The following is an 18,885-nucleotide window of genomic DNA, read 5'->3' on the forward strand; positions in this document are numbered from 1 at the left end:
TTTATCTACTAGCACTTTGACGTGCTTTTGAACTGCTAGGTTGGCAGGAGCTGGGACCAAGCAACGGGAGTTCACCCCATCGTGAGGATTCAAACCGCCGACCTTCCGATCGGCAAGCCCTAGGCTCAGTGGTTTAGACCACAGCGCCACCCGCATCCCATTAATTAGGATTAGGGGACCACAAATACAGTCACCAATCAATCAGGAATCGAATTCAGGCAACCAAGACAGGGGTTTAGTCAGCAGCCTGGAAAAACTGCAGTATTTTGCCATTTGTTAGAATCTGTGAAGCAGCAGCAGCAGCAAGCAGGGGCTTAAAAAAAATATCTTCTTCTGCCACCTCTGATGTTACATCAACAGAAAAAATAGTAAGAAAAAATTTTCACGAATGTTTTCCCTTTGTGTCGTGTTTTTAAATTTTGCATTCCTGGGACAACTTAGTTTTTTAATCCATTCCCCCCCCCCCACTAAAATCTGAAGTTATAATGGGCTTTTAAAAGTTTTTTTTTTAATTCACTAGTTTATCTATAAGCAGACTGTGAGCATTATTTGTAGGCTGGTAACTCAGCAAATTGTTTGCAAGACTGCTCTGGCAGCTTTCCATTCCAAGGCAAGGATTTGGGGCAATGGCAAATGCATTACTACCACATAATTGAATTAACATCAGAATCTCCAACATGATCAATACACATTTGTTTTCCAACTTACTGTGGAGGCAAAGGATTCTCTGGTTTAGAAACAGGCACACGTGGTTTCTCACAAGGCACTTGAGGCTTAGCTGGTACTTTTGGTGTCAAAAGTCCAGGTTTCCTTGGTGCCTGGGTATTTACCAGTGGAGTCACAAGATACTGTTGTAATTTGGGCTTGGTGCTTGGCAATGAAGGAGGCACTTGCGCAGGAAGTTTTTTCTCTTTAAACCTCTGACTCTCTTCAGCAGTACGTAAAGTGCAGGTCAGTGGCAGACGTATACCTGAGGAAGAGCAACTCTCTGTGAGGTAGGTGGGCTTTTTGGCCAGAGGAATCGGAGGCACTGGTGGACCCTGGTTAGTGATTTGATGACGTGCTGGGTGGGGTCTCACATCATGCTCTGCTTGGCACTGAAAAGGGAATTCTCCTCTCCTGCTTAAGAGGACTTCAGGCCTCACATCCGTTAAGCTTTTTTTCAGGGAGGGCGCTGGAAGCACCGGCACACCACACCTGCCAGAGAACGAGTGTGCTTTTGTCTCTGGAAAGAAAGCTTTCCCCGGCGATGGAACCGGAGGAGGCGGGTACACTGGTGGAGATACCACATGAACTGTGTAAAAAAGAAGCAGAACAAGCCCGTCATTTAAATGGAAGTGTCTTCTACTCAGAGGAGAAATCTGACAAATTTATTTAAAGGTCATTTAAATTGTAGATGGGAGAGAGGGGGAAATGCCACGAGGCACAAATAGAGGACAGAGATGCAGAAATTAGAACAAGTGACAACAACCACTTTAAAAACTGTTAGTGGCATTACAGTCCATTTAGTATGTAATTTAGATTAAGTCACAGACCCTGGGAGTGACAGAGAAGGAAGGGGCATGGTCCAGATCTGGCCATCACTCAGCAGGCCACACCTCTAGTCCAAGTGCTCGTTTTGAGTCTCATCAGTTACCAAACCATTATCTGGTATGCAAGGAAAGACACTTCAGGATGTATCCCAAAGTTATATTTTGTGGGAAGAATGAGTGACAGAGGTACAATTTGAGATTTTAGTGATCAAGACTTCAACACAGATGTTGCAAGTCACATTTGAGGAGACTTGGAAAGTTATTTGTTCTTTTAAAAGGGTTGTGAGATTGACTAATTGGGAAACCTAGTTTAATTCAGAAGCAGGATCTAGGTTATCTCAATATATTACTTACAATAGAAGGCAGCATGCCTAGAGAGTGGCAGGTGTAGCTGGGAACTGAGATTGCTTATACAGTGGTACCTCGATTTTTGAATGTCTCTGTTGACGAACATTTCAGTTTTTGAATGCCATAAACCCAGAAGTGAATGCTTCGGCTTTCGAACGTGCCTCGGAAGTCAAACATGCCATGCGGCTTCTGCTGAGTGCAAGATCCTGAGGCCTAGCTGTCGACTACTGAGTTTTCAGTTTTCAAAAGTTTCAGAACTCAGTTTTCTGGAACGGATTATGTTCGAAAACCAAGGTACCACTGTGTAAAAATACATTATATGCTTAATGTAAGTTGCAGCTGCATTGTTTGTGTTGTTAATCATTTCTTTTCCTTGTTTATATTTGGATTATTATTATTTTTTAAGTAATGTATTTCTTCAGCACAGAGGTGAGCACCCTTTTTGACCCTGAGGGCCACCTGCAGCGGTGATCACTTACAAACTGCATGCACATACTCATCCTTTGAGATCGCCCTTTAAAGTATAGCATTGCTGGAATGGAGAAGAGTAGACTCCTCTCCCCACCAGAAGAGAGACATTGCTCACCTCAGTTTGGCAGGCTGAGTGCAGCATGATTTACACAAAGAGGAAGGTGCATGAGGTGACTCTTCCTGTGTGCCTTCCTCCCCACTGGAATCAACATTTCTCTGGCATGCTAACCTGATTTTTACCAGTGGCAGCAAAAAGCAAAAGTTTAGAGTAGACAATGCTAGGATAGGTAGAGAGTTTGAAATCTGTCTACCCAACCCAGTGTGCTGATAGGTATGGGAATTGGCCCATTTGATAGGCAGGGAAGCGGTGATACACTGAGAATGAGGAGCTATGTGTTCATGCAAGTGTGCACATGTGAAAGTCTAGGGTAGTCACACCCACTTTCCACACACACTCATTGCTGGGCTGTGGGTGCCAAACGGTTTACCAATGGTGAATGTAACTTTAGCCATTCCTGCTATAGATATTATTTTCATTAAACCCTCAAGGTTTTTCTCCTCTTACCAAGTACCAATAAATCTCTTCATTTATTTCAAGCTTTGCACCAACAAATTGCACTAATTAGTTACAGGCTGGTCAGATTTCTGAAAATCATCAATCTGGTTTCTGTGGAGATGTAACTTCCTAGTTCCACATACCTTCACACTTTATACCATCCGAGTTATCTGGCTGTAAATATTCATCATCTTCATCCTGATCATAATCTGAAAATCAAGGTAATGCATTAAATAGCACAGCAAAGTTACTTGACAGTACATGGTCAGGGGCTCTGCAGCAGCTTGCCCAGCCAGAGGAAAACATGATTGGGCTGGAAATGACACAAAGCCTGCTCACATCTTTATACATGGCCTCTCAAAACTTGCTTTGGGGATTGTAAAACTGCAGTGCCCCTTTAAAAGGCAAGCAACCAACATAAAGACAGAAGAGAAGCCCTGCTGGATCAAGACAAAGGCCCATCTAGTCCAGATTCTTATTCTCACAGTGGGCAACTGGAATTCCACAAGGGGCCAATTACAACAGTGCTCTCCTGACTTGTGGTGGCCAGCAATATGCATTCTCCGCCAGTGGAAGTACAGCATAGCCTTATCCTTCAGGAATTTGCCTAGCCGTCTTTTGAAGCCATCCACATTGGTGACCACCATCACCGCTTCTTGTAGAATTCCACAGTTTAAACTATGTGCCATTTGATGGCTTTTCTTTTGCCTGTCCTGAATCTTCCAACATTCTTCATTGGATGACCCCAGGTTATGAGAGTGTTATGAGAGATGGAGAAAAGCTTCTCTCTCCTCACTTTCTCCACAACAGTCATAATCTTGAACGCCTCTCTCATGTACCCCCCATTGCCTTTTTCTAAACTAAAAAGCCCCAGATTTTGCAACCTTTCGTCATAGGAGCTCTAGTTATTTGATCGTTTTGGCTGTCATTTGCTAAACCTTTTCCAGCTCTATAGTACCTGTTTTCCAGGTGAGCTGGCACAGTATTCCAACTATAGATTTGTATAACAATGCTATATTTTTCATTTTCAACTTGTTTCTTAATGATCCATAACATGAAGTTCACCATGTTAGGGACAGCCATGATACATTCATGTTGAGCTTTGCTACTAATTAGGGACTCTGTCTGTTCTCTTTCCCTCCATGTACCTTTAAGAGTTCATGCCTTGGCAGTGGTACAAGTTCTCTGGGGTGAGCCAAAGGGCAAGAGCTCTAGGGCTCTTTGCCTGGGGTTTGTGCACCTGGGAGGAGAGAAGGAAGCCAGTCCAAAGGGACTGTGGAAAGGATGCTCCTAAGCTTCTCGCATGGAGAAAAGATATAGACAATCTGGATCTTCTTTGGAACCCAAAAACAAGATCGTTTCTTTATTTGACCAGTTTCTTTATTTGAGGGTGAAACAGAAGTGGAGACTAAAACCCAAGAAAAACTTTGCTGCCTGGAAAAGTGAATTCTCCCTTCCCAGAGAGAATATATCAACTGCCCCAGAGCTGGTGCCATTTCTGATATTTTTTTGAATCACTATGAGTTCATATTAAAGTGCATTAACAGTTTGTTTTTATGGTTTGTTTTCTGCCTTATTTATACGCTATCATGTTTTTGATATGGTTATAGTGATTGTAACAGTTGCTAATTTAAAACATTATTGCTATTACTGTGAGCAGCTTTGAGCTCAACATTGTTGTTGGAAAGGTGGAATGCAACTGTTAAGTCAAACCTGATTTGGATAGGGTTGCCTTCCCACAAAGGGCATCATTCACTTTGGAGGTTTTCCTGCACTCATTGCTGTCTGTGGAAGTACAGGTGGCAGCTGTGGCTAAGGAGTGTGGCTGCCAACAAATGATCAGGAGACTTAACGTGTGCTCCTGTTTGTTCCTTGGCAGGAGAGGCTTGCTGCCACAGTCAATCAGCTGATCGCCAGTGAAAGAAGCCTGCAGGGATTGGCTGTGTTAGAGAGTTCCATGTTGGGAACTCCGTAATGCGGAGCTTGAAGTCATCACCTGTCAACTGACCAGCAGTGACTGCAAGCAGCATTTGAGTCCCAGCTGTGCTGCAGAGGAAGATCCAAGGTGAAGTCAGGTGATTGATGGTGGGCAGGCCCACCCACCTGTCAAAGTAGCCCTGTTGGGGAACCTAGGATCTGGCCCAGCCACCGGAAAGGTTCTTCCCTCTGCCTCACTCCACAGGAAAAATGTCTACCAGCTGCATCACCTTTATGAAAAGGGAACTTCTAAATTATCTTCTTACCTGAATTTTCCATTGAATGTTGAGAGTAGTGTATATTAACGGGTCGTTCTACTGAGCCATAGAAACTGTCAACATCTGAACCAGAATCACTAGAGAGAGCGAGAGAGAAGTTTTAGAGATGACACTTGTACATTGGACTTATGGGAAGAGAAAAACTAGAGCACATTGATTGTGGAAATACAAAGTAACTGGGAAACTATTTATATCTTATGTTACTGACAAAATGATATTGTATTAACAGGCAACATTCTTATTTTAGACTTTATAGCAGCCTTCTCCAACCCTGTGGAACGCCCTCCCACCAGATGTCAAGGAGATGAGTAATTATATAACCTTCAGAAGACATCTGAAGGCAGCCCTATATAAGGAAGCTTTTTAATGTGTACTGTTTTATTATGTTTTTATATATGTTGGAAGCCGCCCAGTGTGGCTGGGGCAACCCAGTCAGATGGGCAGGGGACCAATAATAAAAAAGGTATGTATGTATGTATGCATGTATTATTCTCCCTACTTTAGGGGTAGCCCGTGTGGCACCCTCCAGATGTTTTGGAATACAACTCAGATCAGCCCCAGCTAGCATGGCCAAAGGTCTGAGAAAAAAGGAGTTGGCCCAAAGCTTCTGAAAGCACCAGATTGAGGAAGGCAGCTTAAGGCAAGTTCCTTGACATTCTTCTGCCATGATGCCTGTGCCAGCATGTGCTGACCTTAAGTCAGTAACAGTTTCCTTCTTCTCGTGGTAGTGATCTATTTCTCTTCTAAGTGAGGCCATCCAGTCCTGAAAGACAAATGATATTTTGAAACAGGTATGTTTCCAAGATATAACTGCACAAACAGCTATGAAGCATGTAACATTCTATTAACTAATTTGTATTTTCAAAGCAACTATTATACAAGATTTATACAGGGGAGTAATCTCACATGGGCCAACCTCACCCCATGGCCAGATTTTTAATAGTACGAATGATACAACTGCCCTATGGCCCATGCCTGCAATGCAGCACAGACCCTAAGCTTTCATTTTTTAAAAAGGAAGTAGTAAACCTCTCGCCCTACTAGAAGGAAAGTGATGAAGAAAAATATGCAGGCACCCTTCTAAGCAATTTCTGTGGCATATGCCAGCCTGGCTACTCCCATCTTTCAGTGTTTTTAGCCAATGAGTGAAGTTAGAACTGGGAATGATAAGTGAGTTACCGTATTTGGACACCCTACTGGGATCCTAAAGAGCTACTGCTTTCCCCTCCGCTCTAGTGCACTTTTCCTTCCTGCTTCTGTTTCATTTTCTAGTCTTTCGAATCTCAGTAGTTCTAAAGACCAACTTTTGCCCTTCCCTCAATCACCTCAGGTGGTTTTGTTTGAGGTAAGGTAATCTCTAAAAGTATTTTTTGCAAATGCTGCTACATAATAGGCAGCTGAAGTCCAGGCAGCCCCTAAAAGTTCACCATATAGTTAACATACAATATAGTGGTCTACATGACTTCTCAGAATTAAGTCTCTTTGTATTTACTGCTGGCCACATGACCCGGAAGCTGTATGCCGGCTCCCTCGGCCAATAAAGCGAGATGAGCACCGCAACCCCAGAGTCAGTCACGACTGGACCTAATGGTCAGGGGTCCCTTTACCTTTACCTTTAAGTGGGAATAGGATTGCAGGCCTTTGCTTGCTTGTGGGGAAGGAGCATAGGGTGAGGGGGGGTCAGTATCAATACAAAACAAACAGATCTTGCATAAAGGCATTTATTTAAAAGGCATTTATTTAAAAAATATGAAAGAGGACTATAAAATTAACAATAATTTTAACACAATTAAATTATTAATAATAAAAAACAATTATTCTATACATTTAAAAATCATGTTATTTATCCCAGTGGGTCTGCTGTTGGAGTAGAATATTGAAATGTAGGGCTTTTTGTTTTTTTTACTGGGCCATTAGGAAACATACTATCCTTACTATTTCACCTATAAAGAATTAAAATAGTACTGAAGGTACATTCTTTCACCTTTGGTGGACGTGCCCAAGGATTAAGGCTTTCTGGGAGATGATTTATAATGAATTAAAAAAGGTATTTAAATACACTTTCTTGAAGAAACCAGAGGCCTTTCTCCTGGGCATAGTTGGCCAATTGGTGCCAAAGAAGGATAGAACTTTCTTTATGTATGCAACAACAGCAGCAAGAATACTTATTGCAAAGTACTGGAAGACACAAGATTTACCCACCCTGGAAGAGTGGCAGATGAAGGTGATGGACTATATGGAATTGGCGGAAATGACTGGCAGAATCCGTGACTAGGGAGAAGAGTCGGTGGAAGAAGATTGGAAGAAATTTAAAGACTATTTGCAGAAATACTGTAAAATTAATGAATGTTAAAATGATGTTGGAATGGAAATAAGTGGTTTTGGTAATAAGGTTAATAAGAATATGCAAATATAGATTGTTATATGGATGAAAATATATAGTCATAATAGGTTAAGATATAGAGTAAAGATAAATGAAAGAGGGTAAGGATTTGCTGAAAGGATTTTGTAAACGGGAATACAAAAAGGGGAGGTGTGAGGAGGTCAAGGAAATAAGTAAATGAGCCTAAAGATATTGAAAAATGGATTTTTTCTTTTTTAAATATTTTTTTCTCTCTTTTTCTTTTTTAGCCATCTGTTTTTTGTATTTTGTATTTTCCCTTTTCTCTTTTAGGTCTTTGGGTTTTTTTTGGTATTATTCTTGTTATCTTTTTTCTTTTTCTGTTTATGTGTAATCTTCGGTTTAATTTTCTTAATTATTTAAACCTATGTTTATTGTAAAATCCTAATAAATATTTTATAAAAAATAAAATAAAATAGTAAAAAGGAAAAATAAAATTAAAAGTATATCACTCTGCTTTTCACAATTATTACTATATAATTATGGCTGTGACGGGGCATAACTGTGATTATCATGAAGGGACCCTAAACTTCTGAATTTGCCACTACAGTACTGGTAGACATGGCTAGGAATGTAGCATTGATTGCCTTTCAAATATTTTATTTCAATAATAAATTTTATTTCACCTTTCTTTCATCTTCAGAGGCGGCAGAAAAAAACCAGGTCCTATGCTTTTTGCTAATGTGAACCAACTTGAAAGGAAATACATTGTTTGATGTTGTTTCTTCTGCTGCCCGCATAACCCTGTGTAACAAGGAAATTATTTTTAAGCTAAAATCATATTTATAAAGATAGAAAAACTGACATACCACAATTGCATATAGACTTTTCTGTCCCAAAGACCAACCAAATCAATGCACAACACAACATCTGTACTGCTTTGTCTAAAAGGGCTATAAAAATGTAACCCTACTAAACTACAGGTGGAAACAACTTCCACAAATTAGGAGGACCACATGAAATAGTTTCCAAAGGGGTAGCCATGTTAATTGTTGCAGCCAAGAGTCTTGCAACCACCTTAAAATACATTTATTATGGCATGCTTCTTTGTGGACTACAGCCGACTTCATCAGCAGCATGAAGCATTCTCCTAAATAGGCAAGTACTACACAAGCGTAAAACAAAATGCAAATGCAAAACAAGCCACACTGTGGGAACTATATTGAGGCTTAAATATATGTAAATAATTACAACAACAATTCATAAAACCATGCTGGTGAGAACACAAATAACCTTGTATTGCTAAGCTAATTCATGCATTATTAATTGAATTTATTATATAGCTACTCCATACCATACGCTCTCTAGGCAGCTCCCAAAGCAAATTCAACAATTAAAATACATTGATAGACAGATGCTCCATGAATATGACTAATGCTCTTTTAAAGTCATCCACACTGATGGCCGTCACTGCATCTTATGGGAGCAAATTCCGTAATTTAGCCATGGGCTACGTAAAAAAGTAGTTTGACTCTCCTGAATCTTCCAATGTTCACTGGATGGCCCCAAGAGTTCTAGTATCATAAGGTAGGGAGAAAAACTTCATTTCTATCATGATGAAATACTGCAATAGGATAAACTATATTTCCACTTACCTATTATAGCCCTTCAGCGAGAAGGCACCCTGAGGAGCTGCCGAAGTGCTACTCTTAAAGTAGTAAATACATCCCTTATGGATAATCACAAACCTCAGTGGCCCTGGACCAGTATCAAGGACATGGAAAGAAGAGGGGGAAAGGGACTTCATGTATTATTAGATTACAAAAAAAATGTACTTGCTTACATCAACACTGATGGACTTCGGATCTATAGCACTTCCAGATGCCTATCACAATGATAGGGGACGCCAGCGGTCTTCCCCCTTCCCATCCCAAATACTCCCTACGTGGGGCAAAGTAGTATTTTATAAAAGTCAGTGAAAACACAATCCTGGCTCCTTGTGAATGGTTTTGCAAGTCAGATACCTGCTTCTGGAACACTGCTCCCTCCCTCCTTTCCACCCTGGAAACTGCTTAAACAGGAATCTGGTAAGTATCAGAAGTAGCCATAAGGCCAACTAGGGAAAGGAAGGGGACATTTGTGCCTGAAAAGGGACATGCTACTAACACATGCACCTGGTTTGTAAACCCTATTTTGCAGGGAGCGAGTGTTACATCTGCACCAGACTTCATTGGCTGACGACTCAACCACATTCTACACAGCTGCAACAAAAGCTCAGCAATAGGATGTGGGGATGAAGTGTACATTTACTGCACTAAAAACAGATAGTGAAATAAGGCATGCCAGTAAAATTAAGTCTAGTCCACTTTGACCTAGTGCAGATATAGCCTCCGTACAAATATAAGCACATACTTTATCACAGTTTGGAATTAAAGCATTTGAGGTTGGCACATCCTTGTTTTCCAACATACATTTTAAGAGCTGGAACTGAGTTCCTCCTTTTTTGTGCAGGTATCCTGACTTGGTAACACCTCCAGGCATTGTCAGTAGGTTCTGTGCTCCAATAGCTTTCATTGGGACAGGCCACAATGTCTCTTCTGAAGTCATTGTTCTGAAATTTACAAAATGAGCACATTAGAGATATCATTTCATTAACATACACCAACACCAATTTACATGTAATGCATTATCTAATTTGATACAGCCTATGAACACTGATCTATTTTCTGGAAACAAAGAAACTAGTCTAGCTTAGACTGCTGCAGTGTGTTGTAAAACTGTGTTAGCTCCATACAAAGACAGCACACTAGTAACTGGAATTGAGTACTGAGAACCATTTTGCCAGTACAGTGGTACCTCGGGTTAAGAACTTAATTCGTTCCGGAGGTCCGTTCTTAACCTGAAACTGTTCTTAACCTGAAGCACCACTTTAGCTAATGGGGCCTCCCGCTGCCGCCGCATGATTTCTGTTCTCATCCTGAAGCAAAGTCCTTAACCCGAGGTACTATTTTTGGGTTAGCGGAGTCTGTAACCTAAAGCGTCTGTAACCCAATGTACCACTGTACTTAAAAGCTCCACTGAATTCTGGTTTCTTTCCAAGCATAGTTCAGAGTGCTGGTGCTTACAAGATGCTACAGAATACTGTTAACAAAGGGCCTAACAAACTTCCCACCCTAGTGATAAAGAGTACCCCCAGCCCCATCCCAATATAGAGATTTCAGCTGTAGACATTACCAAAGAACAAGCCTCCCTGAATGAAGTACTTATTTCTGAGTAAACATGCATAGGATTCAGCAGCAAAAGGAAAGTTTCAAGAACAGTGATGGGGTGGAGGAGGGAAGCAAGGATGGCAAACAAAAAGCAAGGGAGGGAAGTCTTTTCTGCGGACCCGGCACCAAAAGCCAGCATTCAAGCAGTGGGGACAGGGATTGCCTAAAACAAACCATAATCTCCTTCACTCACCCTCCTCATACTGCACAGTCAGTACACACCCTGCTCCATTTTGTTTTGGTTTCTGGTACACTTTCAGTCAAAGGGGTAGCCCACTAGTGCTAGTTTACAGCAGAAACAAACAAGAGTCCAGTAGCACTTTAAAGGCTAGAAAATGTATTACTGCATAAGCTTTTATGGATTACCAAGAATGGTGCATCTGAGGAAAGTGACTGTAACCCAAGGTACCTTAGCCATAATAAATCTGTTTCCCATAAGTGGAAGTTTATGGGGAGGCCCTGTAAAGAAGTCCTGAGTTAAGGCTAACCAATTCAGGCTATGAGGCTGTGCATAGTTATCATGGAGCAATTCCCATGGAATTCAGTGTGGTCTGCTTCTGAGTAATGTATAGTTACTGTATGAACCGACACAGCAGAATCTCACACCCTCCAGCCTTTCTTCAATGAAAACAGAGGCATCCAATCTGTGGCAGATTCGACCTCTTCTGAACCAAAGCAGGACACTTTCAGTTAACTTAGGTGTAAAACTGCAATGCTTAACGTTCCACAATATCTTTGCAAGAGAGGAGAGAGGGGAGAAAACCAGAATGACTTTTCCACACTCCTATGACCTCCATCAAGCCCAGCTATCTGGGAGTAAGCCCCACTTAATTCAATAAGAGTTACTTCTGGGTAGACAATGTTTAAGTGTGTGCCACATATCAAAAACCATGACAACATGGCATTTGTCTTCAATTTTTTATTTTTATTTTTGCTTTCAGTGGGTTTATTGTTCCAGTTGCAGAAGTGTGCTTCCAGCTGCTGAGCGGCACACAAATTCTTCTGCTGGTAGCAGAGTACATGCTTGGTGTCAAAACGAGTCAGAAATTCCAGGAAGTTTGCAGTCTATTTTAAAAAAACGACAAAGCAGAAAGTCCCAGTTTATTTATGCACTTCGGAAAGACAGACAACTGACCAGAGCTGAAAAGGGGAACTAGAAATGCACACAGTATTTCCAAATGCAGTCTTCATTGCTTCTCTGCCCTTGCGTGACTCTGTATGATCTCTTTTAACAAGACACAATTATGATCTAATCAGTCTGCTCTGCAATAGGTCCATCTATTGCCATCTTAAGACTGAAAACTAGCTGCCTACAAGGGTTTAATGCAAGGGTAGGTAACCTAAGGCTCGGGGGCCGGATGCGGCTCAAATTGCCTTCTCAATCCAGCCCATGGACTGTCCGGGAATCAGCGTGTTTTTACATGAGTAGAATGTGTCCTTTTATTTAAAATGCATCTCTGAGTTATTTGTGGGGCATAGGAATTCGTTTTTCTTCAAAATATAGCCACAACATGGTCTGAGGGACGGTGGACCGGCCCACGGCTGAAAAAGGTTGCTGATCCCTGGTTTAATGCATGGGTGTAGTCAAGGCGGGGTATAGCCAAGGGGGGCAGCTGCCCCGTCCCCAGATCAAGTAAAACAATAGACATACTTAACCAACTGACCAATCACATCTGTTCTGTCCGCTCTAAGAAAAGTCCTGCCCTCCCCCAATAAAAATCCTGGCGATACCCATGGTTTAATGCTATACCCCTTTAGAAATATTCTTTCCCCTATTTCTTTTAATGGGATGCGGGTGGCGCTGTGGGTAAAACCTCAGTGCCTTGGACTTGCCGATCGTATGGTCGGCGGTTCGAATCCCCGCAGCGGGGTGAGCTCCCGTCTTTCGGTCCCAGCTCCTGCCCACCTAGCAGTTCGAAAGCACTCTTAAGTGCAAGTAGATAAATAGGTACCGCTTTATAGCGGAAAGGTAAACGGCGTTTCTGTGTGCTGCGCTTTTGCAGGCTCGCCAGAGCAGCTTCGTCACGCTGGCCACATGACCTGGAAGTGTCTCCAGACAGCGCTGGCTCCCGGCCTCTTAAGCGAGATGAGCACACAACCCCAGAGTCAGTCACGACTGGCCAGTACGGGCAGGGGTACCTTTACCGTTTTACTATTTCTTTTATCATCCTGGTTGAGAAAAAACCGCTGCAACTCAGAAGCTCAGTATTATGAACACTGATTGCTCTTCAGCAACATATTATATATAGATATATAGATATATAGATATATAGATATAAGAATTATTAGGTTTCCAATAATAAGTAAATACAGAAGCAGAGTAAGTTATCTGTTGAATTAAGGACTCTAATGCAATTTCATTACACTGTTATACTTCCCCCACTGAACAAACAAACAAAGCATGCCTGCAACTTTCCCAGGGTTTATGTTCTGGGGATCGTGCCTAAAGCCAAAATTGTGCATAGTCAAAACACATTGGGTTTATTGGCGGGTGGGATTGCCAAAGTCATTTTTCCTGGGCGCCCACCCCCTTTTTATTTATTTATTTTTCCAAGTATGTAAAGCTGAATGCACACAAGTAAAATGTGTTTAAGTTGTGGGCTTACTGTGCATGGAACCACTGTAAAAAATAAAGTAACTTAATTAAAACTAAATTCCCCCTCTCTCACCAACAGACCCTTGGGTTCCAACTCTACAATTCTAAGTGTCACACAAATGTCCTCAACATATCAGTGCAGCAAAGAAATAACAATTTATATGCAAATAATAACATAGCAAAATATAATTAATCTACCAAAAGAGCAGTTTACTTCAATATGCCCAAACAGCAACTCTTCATAAATTCTACAGTGGTACCTTGGGTTAAGAACTTAATTCGTTCTGGAGGTCTGTTCTTAACCTGAAACTGTTCTTAACCTGAAGCACCACTTTAGCTAATGGGGCCTCCCGCTGCCGCCGCACCGCCGGAGCACGATTTCTGTTCTCATCCTGAAGCAAAGTTCTTAATCCAAGGTACTATTTCTGGGTTAGCGGAGTCTGTAACCTGAAGCGTATGTAACCTGAGGTACCACTGTATTGTTATTAACAAGTTTCACAGCATAAAAAACAACCAGCATTGGTGCGGGATTTGAAAATTAGATACATAGATAAGGTCAAATCCCATCAAGACAGATTGTCAAGTATAGTGACAGCCAAAGTACCTATATACAATAGAATCCCTCCAAAATAATCACTGAAGAACTAAATAAAAAAAATTCCTTCCAGTAGCACCTTAGCGAGACCAACTAAGTTTGTTATTGGTATGAGCTTTCGTGTGCATGCACACTTCTTCAGATACCTTGCATGCACACAAAAGCTCACACCAATAACTAACTTAGTTGGTCTGTAAGGTGCTACTGGAAGGATTTTATTTTGTTTCGACTACGGCAGACCAATACGGCTACCCACCTGTAACTGCAGAACTAGTAAAAGCCCCTCCCTATGAGTTAAAGTAAGTAAGAAAAGGGAACCACACATCCATAAAATTGTATCCCCCACCAGCTACCGTATTTTTCGCTCTATAACACGCACCCGACCATAACACGCACATAGTTTTTAGAGGAGGAAAACAAGAAAAAAAATATTCTAAACGAAACAGCGGCTGTATGATTTTTGTGGTTCATGCTGTGGCCACAGACATGTGATCTGACGGTGAGTTTGGGGTAGCCCAATGCAAAAATCCTGAGGATCCATGTGGATCCATGCTTTGTAACCATGTTTTTGCACCACTGCGGCCCCAGGCAACAGTGGGTGCGTGTTTTTTTGGTGCAAGCTGTAGCCATGGACATGCTATGTGATCTGATGGTGAATTTGGGGTGACCCAGTGCAAAAATCCTGAGGATCCATGTGGATCCGTGCTTTGTAACCACGTTTTAAGTGGGGAGGGAAGGAAAAGCACTCAAGGGACGAGGAACACGCGTGGGGTGGGTGGAGAAGGATGCTGTTAATAATGCAGAAGAGGGGTATAAGAGGAGAAGGCTCCTCTCCTCTCCTGCTTTGCTCCTTTAAAGCAAGCAGGCTCTCTGTCCCTCTCTCCTCCCCACTCAGTGGCTCTTCTCCCGCTTTGCTGTTTCAAAGCAAGCCACGGAGGAGGGAAGGAAGGGGAACCATGGATCCTCTGCTCACGACTGCAGCAGATCCCCCCGCCATCCGTAGGCATTCGCTCCATAACACGCACAGACATTTCCCCTTACTTTCTAGGAGGAAAAAAGTGAGTGTTATGGTGCAAAAAAATACGGTAATCTACACTGAGAGTTAATTTCTCTTCTAGAGCTAACAGCCACTCTACGATATGAATGCTCAATCAAGATTTTCTCTAATACTGTACACTACTCTTTTCAATTATTTATTTAAGGCATTTATATACCTATTAATCATTAGCATTTCCCACGATGCACAATTTCCATACTCACTGCCATCAAGAACTTAATGATCTCTATGAAGCACTTGATTGTTACTGACTCTGAAAATACTGAGAAGTGCTAAAACTGGATCTTAAATCCTTTATGTGGACAAAACATTTTCTCTACAAGAAAGAGCAAAGAGACTTGATTTGCAGAAAACCAGTGCAGGTTATTATAAAGAAAATATCCCTCATTCCCTAGCTGAAGATGAGCCTAAACAACTCTCACCATACCTGGCCAATTGGCTGTGTTGACTGGGGGCTAACGGGAGCTGATATTCAAAACATCTCTGCTGGGCACCAGGTTGAGGGAAGCTATTCTAGGCTATAGAATCACAAGGTTGGAAGGGGCTTCAAGGCCAATCTAGTCAGTGCAAGTAATTTCCACCTCAAAGGTTTTAAACTATAGGCTGCATGACCACCTGACAAACAAAAAGTTTACAACTTTCCAGGGTACTCTGTCTCACTGTCAAACTGCTCATACACACATGAAGATTTTTCTAATATTTAGTCAAAATTTGTTCTCCTGACATTTGAACCAGTTCCTTTGAAATTAGGCACAGAGGAGACTGTGGTGCCTTTATGATAGATGGTTTATTTACACATATACAATCTGAGCCTACAGTGGAGGGGCTCGCAGCATTAACTCCTGTCGCCACAGCCTTGGATTCAAACAGACATCAAACGCTGCTCTCTGACTCTCTTCTGCTTGCTGCTTTATTTCTAAGTTCACATCACAGCCCCAAAACTCCATGTCAAATTCAGCTTTGTCTGTTGTGGGAGGGGCCCCCCACCTATTTGCTGTCTCGCACAGAGCCCCTTAATCGTTTGCTCCCTTAAGGGCCAGGCGATCATTCGCCAGGAAGCAAGCTTGGCTTGAATAGATTTTAACATTTCTGGATCCAGGGATTAGAGGGGGCTGACACCCAGTTTAACACAATGACACACACACACCTAAACTCGTAACACCTTCAAATGTTGAAAGATAGCTATCAAATTGCCTCTTCATTTCTTTTTTAGGCCAAATGTATACAACTCCTTTAATCTTTCCAGGGCTTTCAGCAACCTTGTCACACTCCTCCAGACACTTTCCAGTGCCCCCGCACTGGTATCCGTCTTAAACTATGGTATCGAGTTTCGGCACAGAATTCTAGGTGAGATCTGACCAAAGCAGAATAAAAGGGCGCCATTACTTCTAAAGATCTGGTAGCTATAATTCTGTTGATGAAGCACAGAGTTACATTAACTTTCTTAGCTATCATATTGCCCTGGTGACTCACCTTTAACTTGTGGTGTACTAAAACCTCTTCCCACATGCACTGTTGTAAGTAAAGCTCAGTATATTCCATTCAACATTTATCCACCTGATTCTGCCTAATCAAATGCAGAACTTTATATAATCTTTTAGACCAATCTTTACTTTTGGCACAGTTCTCCATCCCATCATGATAATTCTGAAATCTTGTTTCTGTCTTTAAGGTTGTTAGGTAACTCTACCAGTTTGATGTCACTTGCAGATTTGATAAGGATCCCCTCTACTCCTTCATCCATGTCATTTATTAACTATGTTGAAAGCCACTGAGCCCAAGACTATGGCACCCAACTTGTCAATTCTCACCACAGATGGGCACTCTTACCAAACAGCTTACCATAGCTTACCAAACAGCTGCAAATTTACTTAACAATAGCACAATCTTGCCCACATTTTGCCAGCTCATCAATAATAGTATGGGTGGGGAAGAAGACTTTTCACAAGGTATACCATATCTACAGCATTCTCCTTAGCTACCCGGGCTAGTAATTATATTTAAAAAGAAGATACAGTTACTCAGGCATAAATTATTGTTGAGAAACCCTAGCCAGCTCTTTGTAATGCATGTACTTTTCTGAGTCCAGCTTTCTTTCTTTTTTCAAAGTTTTTAAAACTTCATTTTATGATGTACATAAAACAGAGAGAAGAATTATAACAGCAGATTAAAATTTGAAGATGAAAAACAAAATCATAAAATAGGCAATATAATGAGTACAGTTGCACAATGCCTTAAAATGACAAAGTCCAAGTAAAGACTACCAGGGTTATCAGATTAGCAAGAACATTTATTGACATTATTGACATTATGCTATTGACACAGCAGTTGCCTGGGTCCTCTTTCCCTCTTTTTGTAGAGGGAGGGATTTGCTTGCCTCTACTTCTCTTGTTCTCTAACAATTCTGAAAACTTGAATGGACAGAGGCTTTTGAGATTACAGCTTTAGTTCCTTGAGTAATTGTCAAGCCCTGGATTCATTTAGAGAGGCTGCTAGCTGCTCCCATACTGCTTTACCCAACTTGGACTGCAGCACTCTCCCTTGTCAATTTGCTATATTTTTGCCGGGTTAACCTTGTGGGAGAAAACTGAGGCAAAGTAGAAGTTATTATTCGTTAGTTTATTCATTACATTTCTACCCCACCCTTCCTCCCAAAAGAGCCCAGGGCGGAAAACGCACCTTGTATCACATTTCTCCAGCAAAGCTACTATTTCCTTGTTCTTTCTCTTGCGTTGAACACAATAAAAAAAATCAGTCTTCTTATGAGCATCTCTCACACACCAAACCTCATTCTATGCTTTAGCCCTCCTGACACTCTACCTACAAGCTTTGCTCACTTGTTTCGTTGTCTGTATATTATATTTAACATGGTGTCCTATGAAAAAGATGTTTTTCATTGATGTCTACTACTCAGTGAAAGTATATAATAATTTCTTGGTGCTGTTCTACATGAGCTAGCCCCTCCCCACCCAGTTCTTCTTGCTCTTTCAACATCTGCCACAGTCAGAATACATCCACAATTTAATCTGCAAGCTCTAGCTTTCTCGTAATGATCTAACAAAGGGACTATTCGCCCAACAACTAGCAATTACAGCCCTCAAGTAAAACCTCCATGAATAGAGCAGAAACCCTTATCAAAAGGCTGTATTATCTCCAGGAACATTTCTGCCAAAAAGTTGGCCCAGTGTTGCTCTGTATTTGAAATTAAAAAACTATTTAAAAAATCAATTCATATGTAGTGTCTCATGTATTATTTATTATAGTCTCAAGGATCCATACCATATAAAGATTCACTAGTTTAACCAACTTGTGGGCACAACAACCTCTTTCTCCACAGCCACATGGAAAGTTTATACAGTGATAACGCTATGGCACTCCAGTTTATGACCAAAATGGTGGCTTAACAACAGACACCAAAACAGAGAAATAGAGTGTTCTTTTCATGCCACCCTTTGCCCAACTCTATGGATATCACCTATCCATCTATAATCTGGGGCTGTATTTTGTAATACAAAATACAGCGCGGGTGGCACTGTGGGTAAAACCTCAGCGCCTAGGACTTGCCGATCGTATGGTTGGCAGTTCGAATCCCCGCGGCTCCTGTCTTTCGGTCCCAGCTCCTGCCCACCTAGCAGTTCAAAAGCACCCCTAAGTGCAAGTAGATAAATAGGTACCGCTTTATAGCAGGAAGGTAAATGGCGTTTCTGTGTGCTGCGCTGGTGCTGGCTCGCCAGAGCAGCTTCGTCACGCTGGCCACGTGACCCGGAAGTGTCTCCGGACAGCGCTGGCCCCCGGCCTCTTAAGTGAGATGGGCGCACAACCCTAGAGTCGGACACGACTGGCCCGTACAGGCAGGGTTACCTTT

General features: G+C 41.7%; 1 protein-coding gene across 2 annotated transcripts in view; it reads right to left on the reverse strand.

Annotated features, from left to right (window-relative positions):
* The window catches only part of SH3BP2 (SH3 domain binding protein 2), a 28,397-nt gene that overhangs the window by 4,747 nt on the left and 4,765 nt on the right, over positions 1 to 18,885 (reverse strand). For both annotated transcript variants that reach the window (XM_081020037.1, XM_081020038.1), the window contains exons 2-8: positions 9,975 to 10,114; positions 9,159 to 9,261; positions 8,190 to 8,307; positions 5,855 to 5,925; positions 5,151 to 5,239; positions 3,051 to 3,116; positions 709 to 1,294 (exon numbers count right to left, since the gene is read on the reverse strand). In XM_081020037.1, the coding sequence (XP_080876163.1) occupies positions 709 to 1,294; positions 3,051 to 3,116; positions 5,151 to 5,239; positions 5,855 to 5,925; positions 8,190 to 8,307; positions 9,159 to 9,261; positions 9,975 to 10,110 (1,169 nt within the window). In that variant the 5' untranslated portion in view covers positions 10,111 to 10,114. The remainder of the gene's footprint in view (positions 1 to 708; positions 1,295 to 3,050; positions 3,117 to 5,150; positions 5,240 to 5,854; positions 5,926 to 8,189; positions 8,308 to 9,158; positions 9,262 to 9,974; positions 10,115 to 18,885) is intronic.

This window comes from Podarcis pityusensis (genome assembly GCF_964106645.2).
Source record: "Podarcis pityusensis genome assembly, chromosome: 9".
NCBI classification, from domain to species: Eukaryota; Metazoa; Chordata; class Lepidosauria; order Squamata; family Lacertidae; genus Podarcis; species Podarcis pityusensis.